At 37.4% G+C, this 14,268-nt stretch overlaps 1 protein-coding gene across 2 annotated transcripts in view; it reads right to left on the bottom strand.

Annotated features, from left to right (window-relative positions):
- The window catches only part of USP48 (ubiquitin specific peptidase 48), a 125,706-nt gene that overhangs the window by 38,451 nt on the left and 72,987 nt on the right, over positions 1–14,268 (bottom strand). For both annotated transcript variants that reach the window (XM_058304170.2, XM_058304171.2), the window contains exons 12-19: positions 13,805–14,002; positions 12,847–12,961; positions 11,852–11,982; positions 9,802–9,873; positions 2,980–3,104; positions 2,702–2,824; positions 2,346–2,407; positions 1,954–2,064 (exon numbers count right to left, since the gene is read on the bottom strand). In XM_058304170.2, coding sequence (XP_058160153.1) covers positions 1,954–2,064; positions 2,346–2,407; positions 2,702–2,824; positions 2,980–3,104; positions 9,802–9,873; positions 11,852–11,982; positions 12,847–12,961; positions 13,805–14,002 — 937 coding nt within the window. The remainder of the gene's footprint in view (positions 1–1,953; positions 2,065–2,345; positions 2,408–2,701; positions 2,825–2,979; positions 3,105–9,801; positions 9,874–11,851; positions 11,983–12,846; positions 12,962–13,804; positions 14,003–14,268) is intronic.

The following is a 14,268-nucleotide window of genomic DNA, read 5'->3' as shown; positions in this document are numbered from 1 at the left end:
ACCTCAGCTCCCTGGTCTGCTGTGTCTCTTACTGTCTCTCCTCTTGTTTTTTTTTGTTGCATTAACTTGCTGTGCCAGCTCTCCATATAGGCCAGCACTCTGTGCAAGGCAGCACTCCTGCACAGGCCAGTACGCCACATGGGTCAGCACTCTGCATGGGCCAAGCACTTCATGCAGGCCAGCTCAGCGCTCGGGCCAGCTTGCCATGTGGGCCAGTCTGCCTTCACCAGGAGGCACCAGGAATCAAACCCTGGACCTCTCTCTTATAGGGTAGATGGGAACCCAATTATTGGAGCCACATTTGCTTCCCTGCAATTGATTTTTGACAAAGGTACTAAGTTTACTCAATAAGGAAAGAATAGTTTCTTCAACAAACAGTGCTGGGAAAACTGGATTTCTATATGCAAAAGAATGAAGGTGGATGCCTACCACATACCATATTCAAAAATTTACTCTAAATGTCTCAAAGATCTAAATGTAAGTAACAAAACTCTAATGCTCCTAGAAGGTAGGATAGGTAAACATCTCCAGGACCTTTGCTCAACATCATTAGTCATCAGGGAAATGCAAATAAAACCACAATGAGATACCATTTCATCCCCACTTGGATGGCTATTAAAAGAAACAGAAATCAACAATGCTGATGGCAATACAAAATGGTCCAGCCAAAACAGTTTGAAGGTTTCTCAGGAAGTTAAATATAGAATTACCATGACCTAGCAATTCTAGGTATACACTCAAAGAATTGAAAGGGGGAACTCAAACAGATATTTGCACAATGATGTACACAGCAGCATTTTTCACAACTGCCAAAAGATGGAAGCAACTCAAGCGTCCATCAAAGATGAATAAATAGGGAAGCAGACTTGGCCCAATGGATAGGGTGTCCGCCTACCACATGGGAGGTCCACAGTTCAAACCCCGGGCCTTCTTGACCCATGTGGAGCTGGCCCATGCGCAGTGCGCTGACACGCAGGGGTATCCCCTGCGTAGGAGTGTCCCCTACTTAGGGAAGCCCCACGTGCAAGGAGTGTGCCCCGTAAGGAGAGCGGCCCAGAGCAAAAGAAAGTGCAGCCTGCCCAGGAATGGTGCCGTGCACACAGAGAGCTGACACAAGATGACACAACAAAAAGAACACGACTCCCAGTGCCGCTCATAAGGATAGCAGTGGTCACGGAAGAACACACAGCGAATGGACACAGAGAGCAGACAACTTGGGGGGTAGGGGGGAGGGGAGAGAAATAAATCTTTTTTTAAAAAAAGGATGAATAAACAAAGTGTGGTTTGTGTGTATAAACATTATTTAGCTATAAAAAGGAATAGTTTTGATATATGCAACAATATGGATAAACCTGGAAGGCATCATGTTGAGTGAAATAAGCCAGACACAAAGGACAAGTATTATGTATCTCACTTACACAAAATAATTAGAATATACAAATTCGTAGAGTCAGAGACTAGAATACAGGTTTTACCAAGGGTGGGATGGGGGTAGGGAATGGGAAATTTTAAGATAAAATGTTAACATTGGGGTGAATGTCATAAATGAGTCCTTCTGGAAGCACTTGAGGAGTGGAAGAAAATTTTGATTTTTAAGATCCTAGCATTCCAGATGATTAGCTCAGTGGTTTTGCTCTGGCACCATGCTAAAAACCATATTGATTGTGATGCTAATAAAGAGGTCTGGAGATACCAGTGGGAAAGAGAAAGCAGAGTTGTGTTTCCTGGAGGGAGAAGGAAGAAGCACAAAGAGCAAGATACCTTCGGGCAGTCTTTCTTTTTTTAAAAGACAAGTGCTCGCTCCAGTACAACATAAAAAAGGAAGAAAAAAATATCACAATTCAGCAAAGGACTGGATTCTTAAAATAGACTGTTTAGGTCAGATGAGAAGTTTCCTGAACACACTTCATTAATCATTTGAAACAGAAAATTATATGAAGAAAAGAAACTCACAGTTTAGAATCTTCTTTGGTCATGGAAGCAAATGTAAACATGAGTCCCCCATGGGGACAGAGAAGAGCGCTGTTTCCAACCGATGACACAGGACTACATCTTGTAGGCTTTCTATTCAAATAAAACAAGGAAGATAAATATACCTTACTACAATACAACTAAAAAGAGTATTTTTAATTTATTATTTTAAAATTAGAGATGTATTTAAAAGAATATTAGTAATTAAATGTGTTTCTTAGGATAATTAATCTAACTTAAAAGAAAAGACAGTTTTCAGTGTATGCTAGTAAAAGTAACCATGAAGGATACCACTAAGAGAATCCATGAATTAAAAAAAAAAAAAATTAGAGCCAACAACAACAAAAAAGGAAAGAGAAATTTTTGGTTTCTACCTAACAAACTTTCGCCATTCTTCTACGAAGAACTGTGATACAATGTAGAGGACATCAGTGTCCTAGAACATAAAAATCACATAAAAGTATCCATTAATTTACTGCATTCTTGACCTAAATTCCTTATGGTAAATGCTTTTCACATGCTGTGGTTTTCCTTTCTCGAGTTTTATAAATAAAGCAAAAATATAGCTCTTTACTAAGAAATAGCAAGGGGGAGCAAATCCCCCTGATTAGATAACTAAATAAATGAGTGTAAGAAGAGCTCTGGATTGTTCTGAAAACAGCTCATCAGTAATTTGGCAAGGGCCTTAAAAAGGTAAGAAGGATTCTTTCCTTTGAGGGAACCATTATACCTCTGGCCAGTTACTGAGACATGGTCTGTTTTTGTCCTGGAACAAATTCGGGAGAGAAGTCTTTTGCTCATTTGCAATCATCTTATGTAAGGCTTCATTTTCTTCCCCTTCTCTTTCTAAAATCTGAAAGAGAATGAAGCAAATCAACTGTCTCCTGCTGACAGTACATGACTCGCCTCCTCCCCACACCTCCATTAAAAGCACAATGTTAATACTCCTGGGAAGTCAAACCAGGGAGGCAGCATGCAATTTCCACACGTCAGCAGAGCATTCAGTACCTTGCACTGTGAACAGCATTCTTTGTAACTTGGAAACTCAGGAGCCTTTGGAAAGTACAGTTGCAGCTTGCTCCAAGCCTCCTTAGAAACAAGCCTTCTTTCATTTTCAGATATGCATAACTCACCTGAGTTTAAAAAAGAAAAAATTATATTTGGACTAATAAAAGCTAAGAAGTCTGTATACAGCCCAAATTTCTATTTTGTTTCTTAAGAAAGTTAAAGTCAATAGGTACTCTTCTTTCTTTTCTTAAGTTTTATATCTCTATCTTTTTCCTTACTTCCAAAAATCTCAAAATTTTTCATTTCATGATTCTAAAAGAGCTAACCACTAAACAAAATTTTGTGCCCTTAATCTAGGCGTGTGGTTGAGAAACCAGGAGATAAAACCAATGATAAGAATCTATAACCATGCCTTTTCTGTCTTTCTCCCTGTCAGTGAAGGAACCAGTAAAAAGGGCTTCAGGGATCCTCAATCCTATGCCTAGTAAGGGCTATAGTCTAATAGGATTTCATCTTCTCCCATGTCCCAATGTCACAATTTCCTGGATACTTTATTTTCACCCATTTGATTGTGTGTCTTTCCTGAAATCATTCCGAATTGAAATGGTATTTTTAAGTCTGTGTCCGACCCTCATAGGATCATTCTATTAAGTTATCAATTCAAAGTTAAGTAATAAAGCAATCAAGTGTTCTATGTGAAAACCCTCCCCAGCCAAGTCCCAATTTGTTTACTATTACTACTGCCACCACTCCAATCCCTTTGTCTCTTCAAAAATCCCAGAAGGGAACATGAAGGATACTAGTCAACACACCCTTCTGTCTTCTCAGATTACCATAACACTCAGATCATCAGAACATGCAATCCCAGCAGTCCTGCCTCAGTTTACTCTGTTTACAAATCTGCATCTAGGTTTGGAGGGCCTTTCTCTCCACACAACCCCTTGCTCCATTTGTGGTTCTACCTTCTATTGCTTCATCCACTCCTAATTTATCAATCAGTGAACATACTCACCTATATATGGGTTATTACCTAAAAAACCAACTTAAGTTTCCAAGGCTATACATTTGTTCCTGGCAAGGTATCTACGTATTTATTGAAAGTAAGAAAGCCAGGTGCTTTCTAAATACAGTGTCATCATTCCTTGCTTTTGGTGTTTTATATGGTAAATAAACCAAAAATCAAAGCAATTAAAAATAACATGCCCAGGGCCATCTCAGCTCATGAATAACAAAGCTGCAATACAAAACCAGGTCTTATTCAAAACCTACAATTTCTAATACAGCAAAATCACCTTCTTACTTTCTAGCCTTCAGCCTCTTTTGACTTTTGAATGCCCAAAAGATTATTTTGTATTAATAAATATTGCCAGAGAAACTAAGTCACAATGTAAAATTCTACTTTCTGAGTAGGCTGTTAACTTAAATTTCCAGTGGGGCTATAAAAACTTACTCTAACATATCTATTCCCAGATATAATTAGGGAATTTATTTAAAAATAAAGGTTAATTGGATGATCTAATCCTAATTTTGTACATCCTTGAGGTGAAATACAATGCAGTCACAAAAAAGATTAAGGCAGCTCTCCATGACCTGATTTAGAAAGAATTCCAAGGCAATTCTAATTTTAAAGCAGTTTCCTTAAAAAAAAAAAAGATTTCTCCTTGACTATGTGTATGTAGTATGCCTCCATCTGGTTCAGAAAAAGAGAAGTGAGATTAATACAAACATATGGGGAAGCGGACTTGGCCCAGTGGTTAGGGCGTCCATCTACCACATGGGAGGTCCGTGGTTCAAACCCCAGGCCTCCTTGACCCGTGTGGAGCTGGCCCATGTACAGTGCTGATGCACGCAAGGAGTGCCGTGCCATGCAGGGGTATCCCCCACGTAGGGGAGCCCCACGCACAAGGAGTGTGCCCCGTAAGGAGAGCCGCCCAGCACAAAAGAAAGTGCAGCCTGCCCAGGAATGGTGCCACACACACGGAGAGCTGACACAACAAGACGACCCAACAAAATGAGACACAGATTCCTGTGCCGCTGACAACAACAGAAGTGGACAAAGAAGAACACGCAGCAAACAGACACAGAGAACAGACAACTGCGGGGGGGAGGGGGAGGAGGAAAGGGAGAGAAATAAAATGAATAAATCTTAAAAAAAAATGCATGCAAATGCATGCATATTTTAATATGGAAATTTGCAGGACTCCATAGAGACTAGATGTAACTTTTGTTCTGATGTAGGGGATTCTTTTATTTTATTGACTGGAGTTTATGTTGGGTGTGTATTATTCATATAACTGGAAAAGAACAACCCTAATTTATTTCTGAAATCAGAAAAGTATTTTAATACTGATAGAAAATCAGTCTAATTGATAATAAATACAAAGTTTTTATCCTACTTATTAGCCATGTTTCTAAATATAGTTCCATATCATTTTAATAACTACCATCATTTAATATATTTGCATATTGTCTATGGATCTCACGATAATTAAGTTTCACCTTGTTGACACATGAATTTTCAGAAAAGACTTGACACTGCAACAAATAACATTGTTTTTTAAATTTGAAAAGAGGAAGCCAATTAACTAAATTTACCCGGTGAGTAACAGCTCCTAATATAAGATATGTCATGGGAGATTTACTTCACCAAAGATAATTGGATAATCTAATACCCAAAGATTCGTCTGGGAAAAGAGAAACCTAGTTAACAATGAGTTTAGATTCTGGATAAATACTCCCCAAACCTTTTTCAAACTATAATAATTTGGACCCCCAAATAGTTAAAGAACTTGTAAAATAAACTGTCCCACTAAGCAGACTAGGTATGATAAACAAGTATAAGTATACTTAAGGAATATAAAATGAACTGGATAAGGAAATTTAGTGGCTATATATTATCTGTAAATAAATGCTGAACTCTGTGATATCTGTTGTAATAGGAAATCCTCTAATGTAGCATAGCCCAGTGATGAATTCGCATTTTATCTGTGATGTAACAAATATACCTAAAACATATAGCAGTTTTGTTACAAAAATATGAAAATTCAAAACAAAAATTTCCAGATAAAAATGGTGTTTTACACCTACATTTACTTTCAGTGCCTTCCCAAAAAACATTAAACCTCATTAAAGGGATTTATTTAAGACATAAGGTCCTAAGGATGGTTAAAAAGAACAGTGCAGGGAAGTGGATGTGACTCAACTGATAGAGCATCCACCTATGATATAGGAGGTCCAGGGTTCAATACTGAGGGCCTCCTGGCCCGTGTGCTGAGCTGGCCCACACACAGCGCTATCGCACAAGCAGTGCCATGCCATGCAGAGGGAACCCCTGTGTAGGGGTGCCCCACAAGGAGAGCCACCCAGCGTGAAAAGTGCAGCCCGCCCAGGGGTGGTGCCGCAAACATGGAGAGCTGATGCAGCAAAATGATGCAACAGAGAGACAAAGACTCCAGGTGCCGCCTGACAAGAATGCAAGTGGACATAGAAGAACACAGCAAATTGACACAGAGAGCAGACAGGGGGAAAGGGGAAGGGGAGAGAAATAAATAAAATAAATCTTAAAAAAAAAAAAAGAAAAAACAGTGCAGGAACAAGAGCAACAGAATTTTAGGTCTGAAAGCAGATGGATGAGATACAAGAAAAACAAATTGCAAGCTGGCAAAAGTCAAGAAGTAACCATAATTACTAGTATATCCAAGAACTGGTGGCACATAAAACTTGCAGTGTCCATGGAGGTGGGGTTAAAAAAACAGAATGCATTAAAATTCGGGGGGAGGGAGGGGAAGTAGCTGTGGCTTAATCAACTGGGCTCCTGTCTACCATACGGGAGGCCCTGGGTTCGCATCCTAGGGCCTCCTTTTGAGGGTGCCTGAGCCCACGGAGAGCTGCAGGCAAGATGACACAACAAAGGGAGACAAGCAGACACAGAGGAACGTGCAGTGAATGGACGCAGAGAGCAGACAGCAAGCAAACCACAAGGAGGGGATAGATGGATAGATAAATCTTTTTTTTTAAGTCGGGGGGGGCGGGCAGGAGAATGATGACACATGGAACTGTGTACTTTTCTGCACCATTTTTCTACAAACCTGTAACTGCTCTAATAAACATATACATGTATGCAAGTGTGTATAAATCTATTTAAGACATAAATTCTCAGTCCCCTCTTCTACACCTTACAGATAAGCACTGTCTATCCACAAACAACTAAAGATTTATTTTCTGATGACAATAAAAAAATAAAGCCTCTGTTCTTGGTGACACCAAAATAGAAACAGAGAGGTAACAAGCTGAGATGAGGATAAGTATTTCTACACTGAATGCAGAGACTCCCAAGCCCTCTTCTCTCTATAACCCCAGAATCTTAACAGCCAGATCTGCATTTTCCAGACAGGAAACTGGAAGACGCATATGGAAAAATCTGAACAGCCAAAGAGCAAAGATACTGACATTGGGAATTCCCCAGTGCAATCAGAGCAACCTGATAGTGAAGCTCATGGTCAACGAGTCCCACCAACACGCACACACCTTTCACAGAGTGCCTAGCACAAGAAATGAAATAGGGTCTACACCAGAGGTTTTTAACAAGGGGTCCATGAGCTTGAATTGAAACTCAAAAAAAATTTATTCTTGTGGGGACCTGTTGGTGTGGGTGTGATGTAATAAAAACACAGTATAGTGTAGACTTAGTAAGGGGTCTGTGGTTTTCACCTAGTCCATGGAACAAAAAACGTTAAGAACCCCTGGTCTACGCCAAGGCAGATCACTGTGAAATTTCACAACACTGAAGACAAAATTCCTACAACCTTCCAGAAAAAGAAAAAACAATTATCTACATAAGATGCCTCTGGATTTCTGAATAGTATACTGAAAGCTGGAGTAAATCCTTCAAGTTTTGGAAGAAAAGTTATTTCTAACAGAAATATCAGGCAAAACTATCAATTAAATATGACAGACAACCTTGGGCAAATGACTTTCACCTCCTTGTGCCTCCATTTATTTACTTATTAGTAAAATGGAGGTGACAATAATCCTACTCTCACAGCACTGTTGTACTGATGAAGTAAGTCAATACCTGTACACTTAAGACAACTACAGGTAGATGGTTAAGTATTCAACAAATGCCTCCTGTCATTATCATTACCACTATTAGTACTATAGCACTAACAGTGTATTACTAGTATTTTTATACACTATATTACCACTACAACACTAAAATCAGAAACAGATTTTAATATTAAACTTCATGAGTGAGATGGGTTTCTAAGTAAGGTCAGAAATTCTGCATCTGGAAAGTCTGACACTGATAGCATGGTAGACTGACAGGGTGTACAAAAAAACAAAAATAAAGAACTACCACTTTTTAAATACTAGAATTCAAAGGACACCATCAAAATGCCACCAAGTTGCAGATCAAACTAAAAGTCTAATAAATAGCTCTTGTGTATGATTTCTGTTTGACTGAAGAGTACTGTCTGAATTTTGAAATCACTTTCTGCTCTGCCATACTTTGCCATCAAACCTGTCAACACTGAAATGACAAGATAAGACAAGAGGTGGGCAGGCAGAGCAAGCATCAGTGAGTTAAGGAATAAGATGACAATCTGAGTCCTGGCACTGTTTCAACCTTGCTGTGGATTCTCAATCCTCAAAATGGAGGCACTTATATGTGCACATCTATGTTCTGAAGGTAAAATAAAAGAGTTGATGAAAGCATCATTAGAGAAATTAACCTACCTTTGGCTACTCATTCTACCTTTTCTCTATTAACTTACACATGCTGGCCACTACTCAAGAGGTCATGTCTTCTTTCACATTGTGCTCACTTGTGTAAGGGGACACAAACTGGGCAGCGGGACGGTGCAAAGGGAAGAAGGGATGGGCTTGGGATCCAAAGAGACCCCCTTTTAGTTGTGTGGTCTGTAAAATGAGAACACCACTAACATAAAGGACTAAGGTACAGTGAGAAAATAACCAAAAAGATCAGAATACAAGTACTACTCAAGTGACGACTATTACCACCAGTGCCATGAAGGCCCCTGGATATAAACGTGCTATTGGGCATGGTAGATATGAGACATCATCTATTGGTTCATAAGAAACCAATGAAATGAGAACTAAAATTAGGTGTTTATTAGAACCAATAAGAATTGTAAGCATTAGCAATACATTAGTACATGACAAGACATATACAGATGTGGGTTAATAGCAGTAGCCTTTGGCATCCCAGCCTCTCTGGGTCCAATTTTTCTCACAAGAGACTGAAAAAGGAAGGGAGGGCTTCGCACAGTTAGAAAACCATGAGAAGTAGATATTGGCCTGACTCAGAATGTTATTAGAATAAAAAATCATATCTCATATAATGAGTCCCTGATATGATAACTTTGCAAAAGTTACCTATTAGAAGTGAGCACTCACTGAGACAAAGTAAGAAACACATAAATCAGTTAGAATTAAATATGGATTTGAAATTTATTAAGGGTACCTAGTACATAATAAAGTATTCAATAAGTGCCCAAGAAACTAAACCATAAGTAGCCCTAATAATACCAAGAAATATACAAACCCTATTCCCAAAATGTTCAAATTGGATAAAGACACATCAGTCATGGGGAATAATTAAAATTCTTCCCTTCAAACCTAGAATGCTCCTCAATATAACAAGTGATGAGTTTCTTCTCAATTTGATTTTGTATCGAATTTTAGTCCACCATGGCTGTCCCATTAAGGCCTAGCCCCCAAGTGAAAGTTCAAAATGTTTAACAAAGTATTTGTGACATGCTAAAGTCAGACTAACAACATAAGATTTATGTTTCTGCTTACCATGAGGACACAGAATGTCTTCATTAAAATTTAATTCCTCCTCTTCTTCTTTTCTTTCTTCCTTTGATTCGTCTGATTAAAAGAAATACAGACAATACTGCTCTGGCTGTGGTATATTAAGTTCAGATTAGCAGAGATACTACTCTGCACAATTTTGAACAAAGAAAACTTGAACAACATTCTGAAAATTAGACCCAAGTGATTCCCACAGTTTCTTAAAAGGGAAAAAAAAATTCAATGACAGTTTTACTTTTTAAAGATTCTGGTTATGCAAGAAAATGTGCCTTTTTTCAATCCAAAAAATAACTTACATATCCTTCTATTAATTCTAGTCAGGTGCTCTGAATTCTGTCATAAGCCCAGTTAATAAGCTATGTCATGTCATATCATTTCACCTACCTACTCTTTTAGCGGCTTTAAATAAGGACTTAACCTTTAATATCAAACATATATAACAATGGTGCTTTTCCTGTTGACATATGTCTTCCAAGATCTGCTTTTCCTACATGTTGGCATTGTTACTGTCAATTTGCACATATGTATACCAAGAAAATGATCACATTTTTGAAGTCTTAAGTATCAGGAAATTAGAACAGTCTAATGAATTTTCCAGGTTAACCATGTACACAACATAAGACATTTTTAATACATTTTATATAAAGAATATTTACTAATTAAAAAAAAAAACTCAAGAAGAGAAACACAGAAAGAAAGCACATGACCAGATAACTCTGCCTACCCTCTCTCCCCCACCCACAAATACAAAATTTTTCAAGTATGTGAAGGTGACCAACCTCAATGGTAATTTTGAATAATGTACCTCAACACTGCTAAGTCAATTTTCATCTATCAGACTCAGGATGATTGATGTGATTCTTTATGTTGACAAAAGCATGCATAAATGAGCACCCTAATAATACTTTCTGGAGGAAATTTACCAATATATATCAGTATGTACAGAATGTGGCTATTACAGACGGGCATAATTATCTGACCCAGTATATTCTAAGAATTTATCTTTCAGAAATATCCTGAAAATTATGCAAAGATATAGGAATAAGGACACACAAGTGTTTTGTCGCATCTGTGCTTATATAGTAACTGTAAAAAATTAAAACAGAATTGGTTAAATAAATTATAATAAATCAACACAAGGAAATGCAGCCAGTAAATTAAAAACTATATTTTGACAGAAGCACAACGGTGCCTATAGACTCCCATTATAAAAGTCACCATTTATAGTGATCTTATCTGGTAGGAGAGCTTTCAAGTTCTACTTTGTATACTTCTCTATTGTTTCAAGCATTTAAAATTCTGAATGGGGAGGAGAGAAAAGAGAACCATATTACTCTAAAAACAACAAGAAAAATATTTCTAAGCTAGGCTGATATCCAGGCACCTTCTATCACAGCATCCAGTTTTGCTTACAATAAATAATTGCTGATATATAAGGAAGCTAGGAAGAGCAGCAAATGAAACACTGGATCACAAAAGACCACTTAATTTAAGGTATGGTTTTTAAATGACAAGGCAATAAAATGAAAACTAATTTAAGTTTGTGGATTACGCAGCACAACAAAATATGTCAGCCACAAGGGAAAAGGTTCTTTAAATTTTCAAAATGCTAAACATCACAACTGTATCAGCTTAAAATTCAGGGTGGCTTTAGTGTTTTATTTTCTCAAAGATCCACATCATAAACACATAAAATTATGCTTGAATGCAGAAAATAAATACAGATACCTTTCAGTTAAAGGTTAAGAATTTAAAAAATAATAAATATGTATGTGTATGTAAGTTTATAACATTTGGAGATAAAGAAATTAAGTTAATGAACTACTTAATATAAAGATTTCTTTAAAATTTTAGCTTGGAGTGCTATTAAAATTAACTTTGCATGTGTTTAACTAGAGAGAACCTGAGTCCAAAGCATGCTAGGTTAGACAGGAGAATTTCACATATGAATTGCTGTGTCCTTCCTTATTTTAACAGTTTAAAAATCTTTTATTTGTTCTGAGACTTTTTTTTTTAATTGTCTTTAAAATGTTACCTTTATTCAAGGTGTTGCCATTCATTTTTCCATTGCTTTGGTCTGCATCACCATCTTGATCATCTAGCTGTTCAAGAGCTAGTTGGCGCCAACTCCGCAGGGAGGATTTCCCCACCCAAAATCCGTCATTACTGTAGAACAGGAAGAACGTTAAGTTATATAAATAAGGTTTCCTAATGTCATCCCTGCCTTATTTCCTTGCAAATGAGTTACAAACAGTCAAAATCAGCTATTGTGCATACAATTCTATTTTAACCCACAACCTCATTTTGGCCATTTTCACTCCTCTCTAACAAAGGTTTTTTACTTGAATTGCAGGCATTTAATATTCTGTTTCTAACTTCAGTTTTATCCTGCTTCTCCTAGCCCTTATTTACATTCACACTGATCAAACCAATCAATTGCCCACTTTCTTTCACTTGACTACTGTTCACAAAACAGACAGCTGTGCCTTTAAGTAGACACATATACACACAAACACACATTTAGGGCACTGTGTAGGCTGCTTGAGTTTGGGAAACTGGAAGGTAAATGTTCTCTTAATTTAAATTAAACCTAGATATAATAAAATGCTATTCGTTAGCTACCTGAAAGGCTCCTAAATGTACAAGTATTCTATGGAGTGGGGCTCAATAAACTCCAAGCACCCTGGATGTTTCTGACCAAAATGCCCCATTGGGTACCATTGTTAACACACTTACTTAAGGCCTCATTAAGAGGGACACCCCCAGAACCGCCAGACTGTTTCTCCACCATAAGCGTTCTATAATTCCATGGCAGAGCACAGGCTAACATCCTCTAGGCAGGCCACAGATTCATATCTACCACAATGATAATCATTACAAAACTGACTTTGATCTGGCTCTGCAGTTCACTTTATCACTCTCTTGCTTCTAAAAATCCCAGTTTCCTGTATTTTGTAAATAATAAGCTGCTTGCTTATTACCTCTTGAAAAATTTTGTTATTCATAAGCAATATGCACTGTGTAACATACCCCTTTACTGTTGCTTTTAGTAGATTATTAACAGCTTTGTAATCTTCATTTAGTTGATTCTTCAGACGCAATACACGACAACGTTCTACCACACATTCCTTACACAGGGCTTTCACTAGAGGCAAGAGAGAATGAAAAGAAATATAGTTTATTCACACAAAGATTTCCTATTAGTAAAATGTTTTCAGCAATTCACAAAACAGAAGAATTTTAAACCAGAGGCACAAATTCAGAAAAAAAGGTGTGTGTGTGGGGAGAGGGTATTGATGATAATGTAATTTTGTTTAGCCTCATCTATAGATCAGAGTGGGACCTGTTTTGCCAATTGCTCATTAAAAAGAAAAATGTTTTCCTCATATATTTTTTAATGTAATTAAAAAATAATAATAATAAATAAATATTAAAAAAAAAAAAGAAAAATGTTTTAAGGAAAAGAAGTATACAGAATTAGACTATGGATACTACATGGATATATATAAACACATTCAAGTAGAATCAAGCATCTTCTACTCATAAGCTAGAAAAATCTATAAATGTCACATTGTCAGAAGTTACCATGGCATGGCACAAGACTTGTAAACAATGAGATAAGGGTTCAAGTTGCAATCCTCACTCTAAGTCGGAGAAGTCAGAAATTCTTATGTTGAAAAGTTTTGAATAAAGTAACAAGATACCACTACACTGTTCTCTCAAAACTATCCTATTTTGCCTCCTTTACTGAGGGGAGGAAGAGAACCCTCAGTGATCAGCATCAATTTCTTTTCCAACATTATACTTTATATAAAATGTTGCTTAAATTTAGCTTTAGTTAGCAAATCTTTTGTGCCAAGTCTAAGGAACACTTGGTCTAAGACAGTTTGGGTCAAATCATCATAAAGCTCTGCTCATTAAAGACCTTATGAGGAGGAGTTCATGCATGATTCTTTTTAAGCAAAGAAGACATCCTTATTTGAATTACCAGTTAATCTTGGACCCCCTCCATATCTACTGTAGAAAATGTCAGCCGCATATTCAGATATTCTCTTCATAATTGATATTTTATCCGGATGAAGCTTATCATGGGAGCACAGGCATGCATGATTATCAATAGGCTTGGTAGGTGTTGATTCATCCAACCACTTCTGTAGCCACTCCAGAGAGACAAATTCATAGGGCTCTGAGGAAGAAAGCAACAGAGAAAGCCTATGTATTTTTACAGCTTTTTGACTGATATATTTATTCCCCTCAAAAGACAAGGCAAACCCTGTCCAAAGTTGAAAGAATCATTGTGCTGGGAAGATGACTGATGAATACAAAGTTCCGCTTAACTATTACTCTTCTGAGTTTGAGGAGCTGTACATGATTACGGCAAGTCTGCACAGTGCCCTATGAGATTGGCTGGTATTATTAACCACATTCTACAAAAGAGGTATCCATAGAGAG

This window comes from Dasypus novemcinctus, chromosome 9 (assembly GCF_030445035.2).
Source record: "Dasypus novemcinctus isolate mDasNov1 chromosome 9, mDasNov1.1.hap2, whole genome shotgun sequence".
Taxonomy (NCBI): domain Eukaryota; kingdom Metazoa; phylum Chordata; class Mammalia; order Cingulata; family Dasypodidae; genus Dasypus; species Dasypus novemcinctus.
The sequence above is the reverse complement of the archived record's forward strand: the minus strand, read 5'-3'. Positions and strand labels throughout refer to the sequence as shown.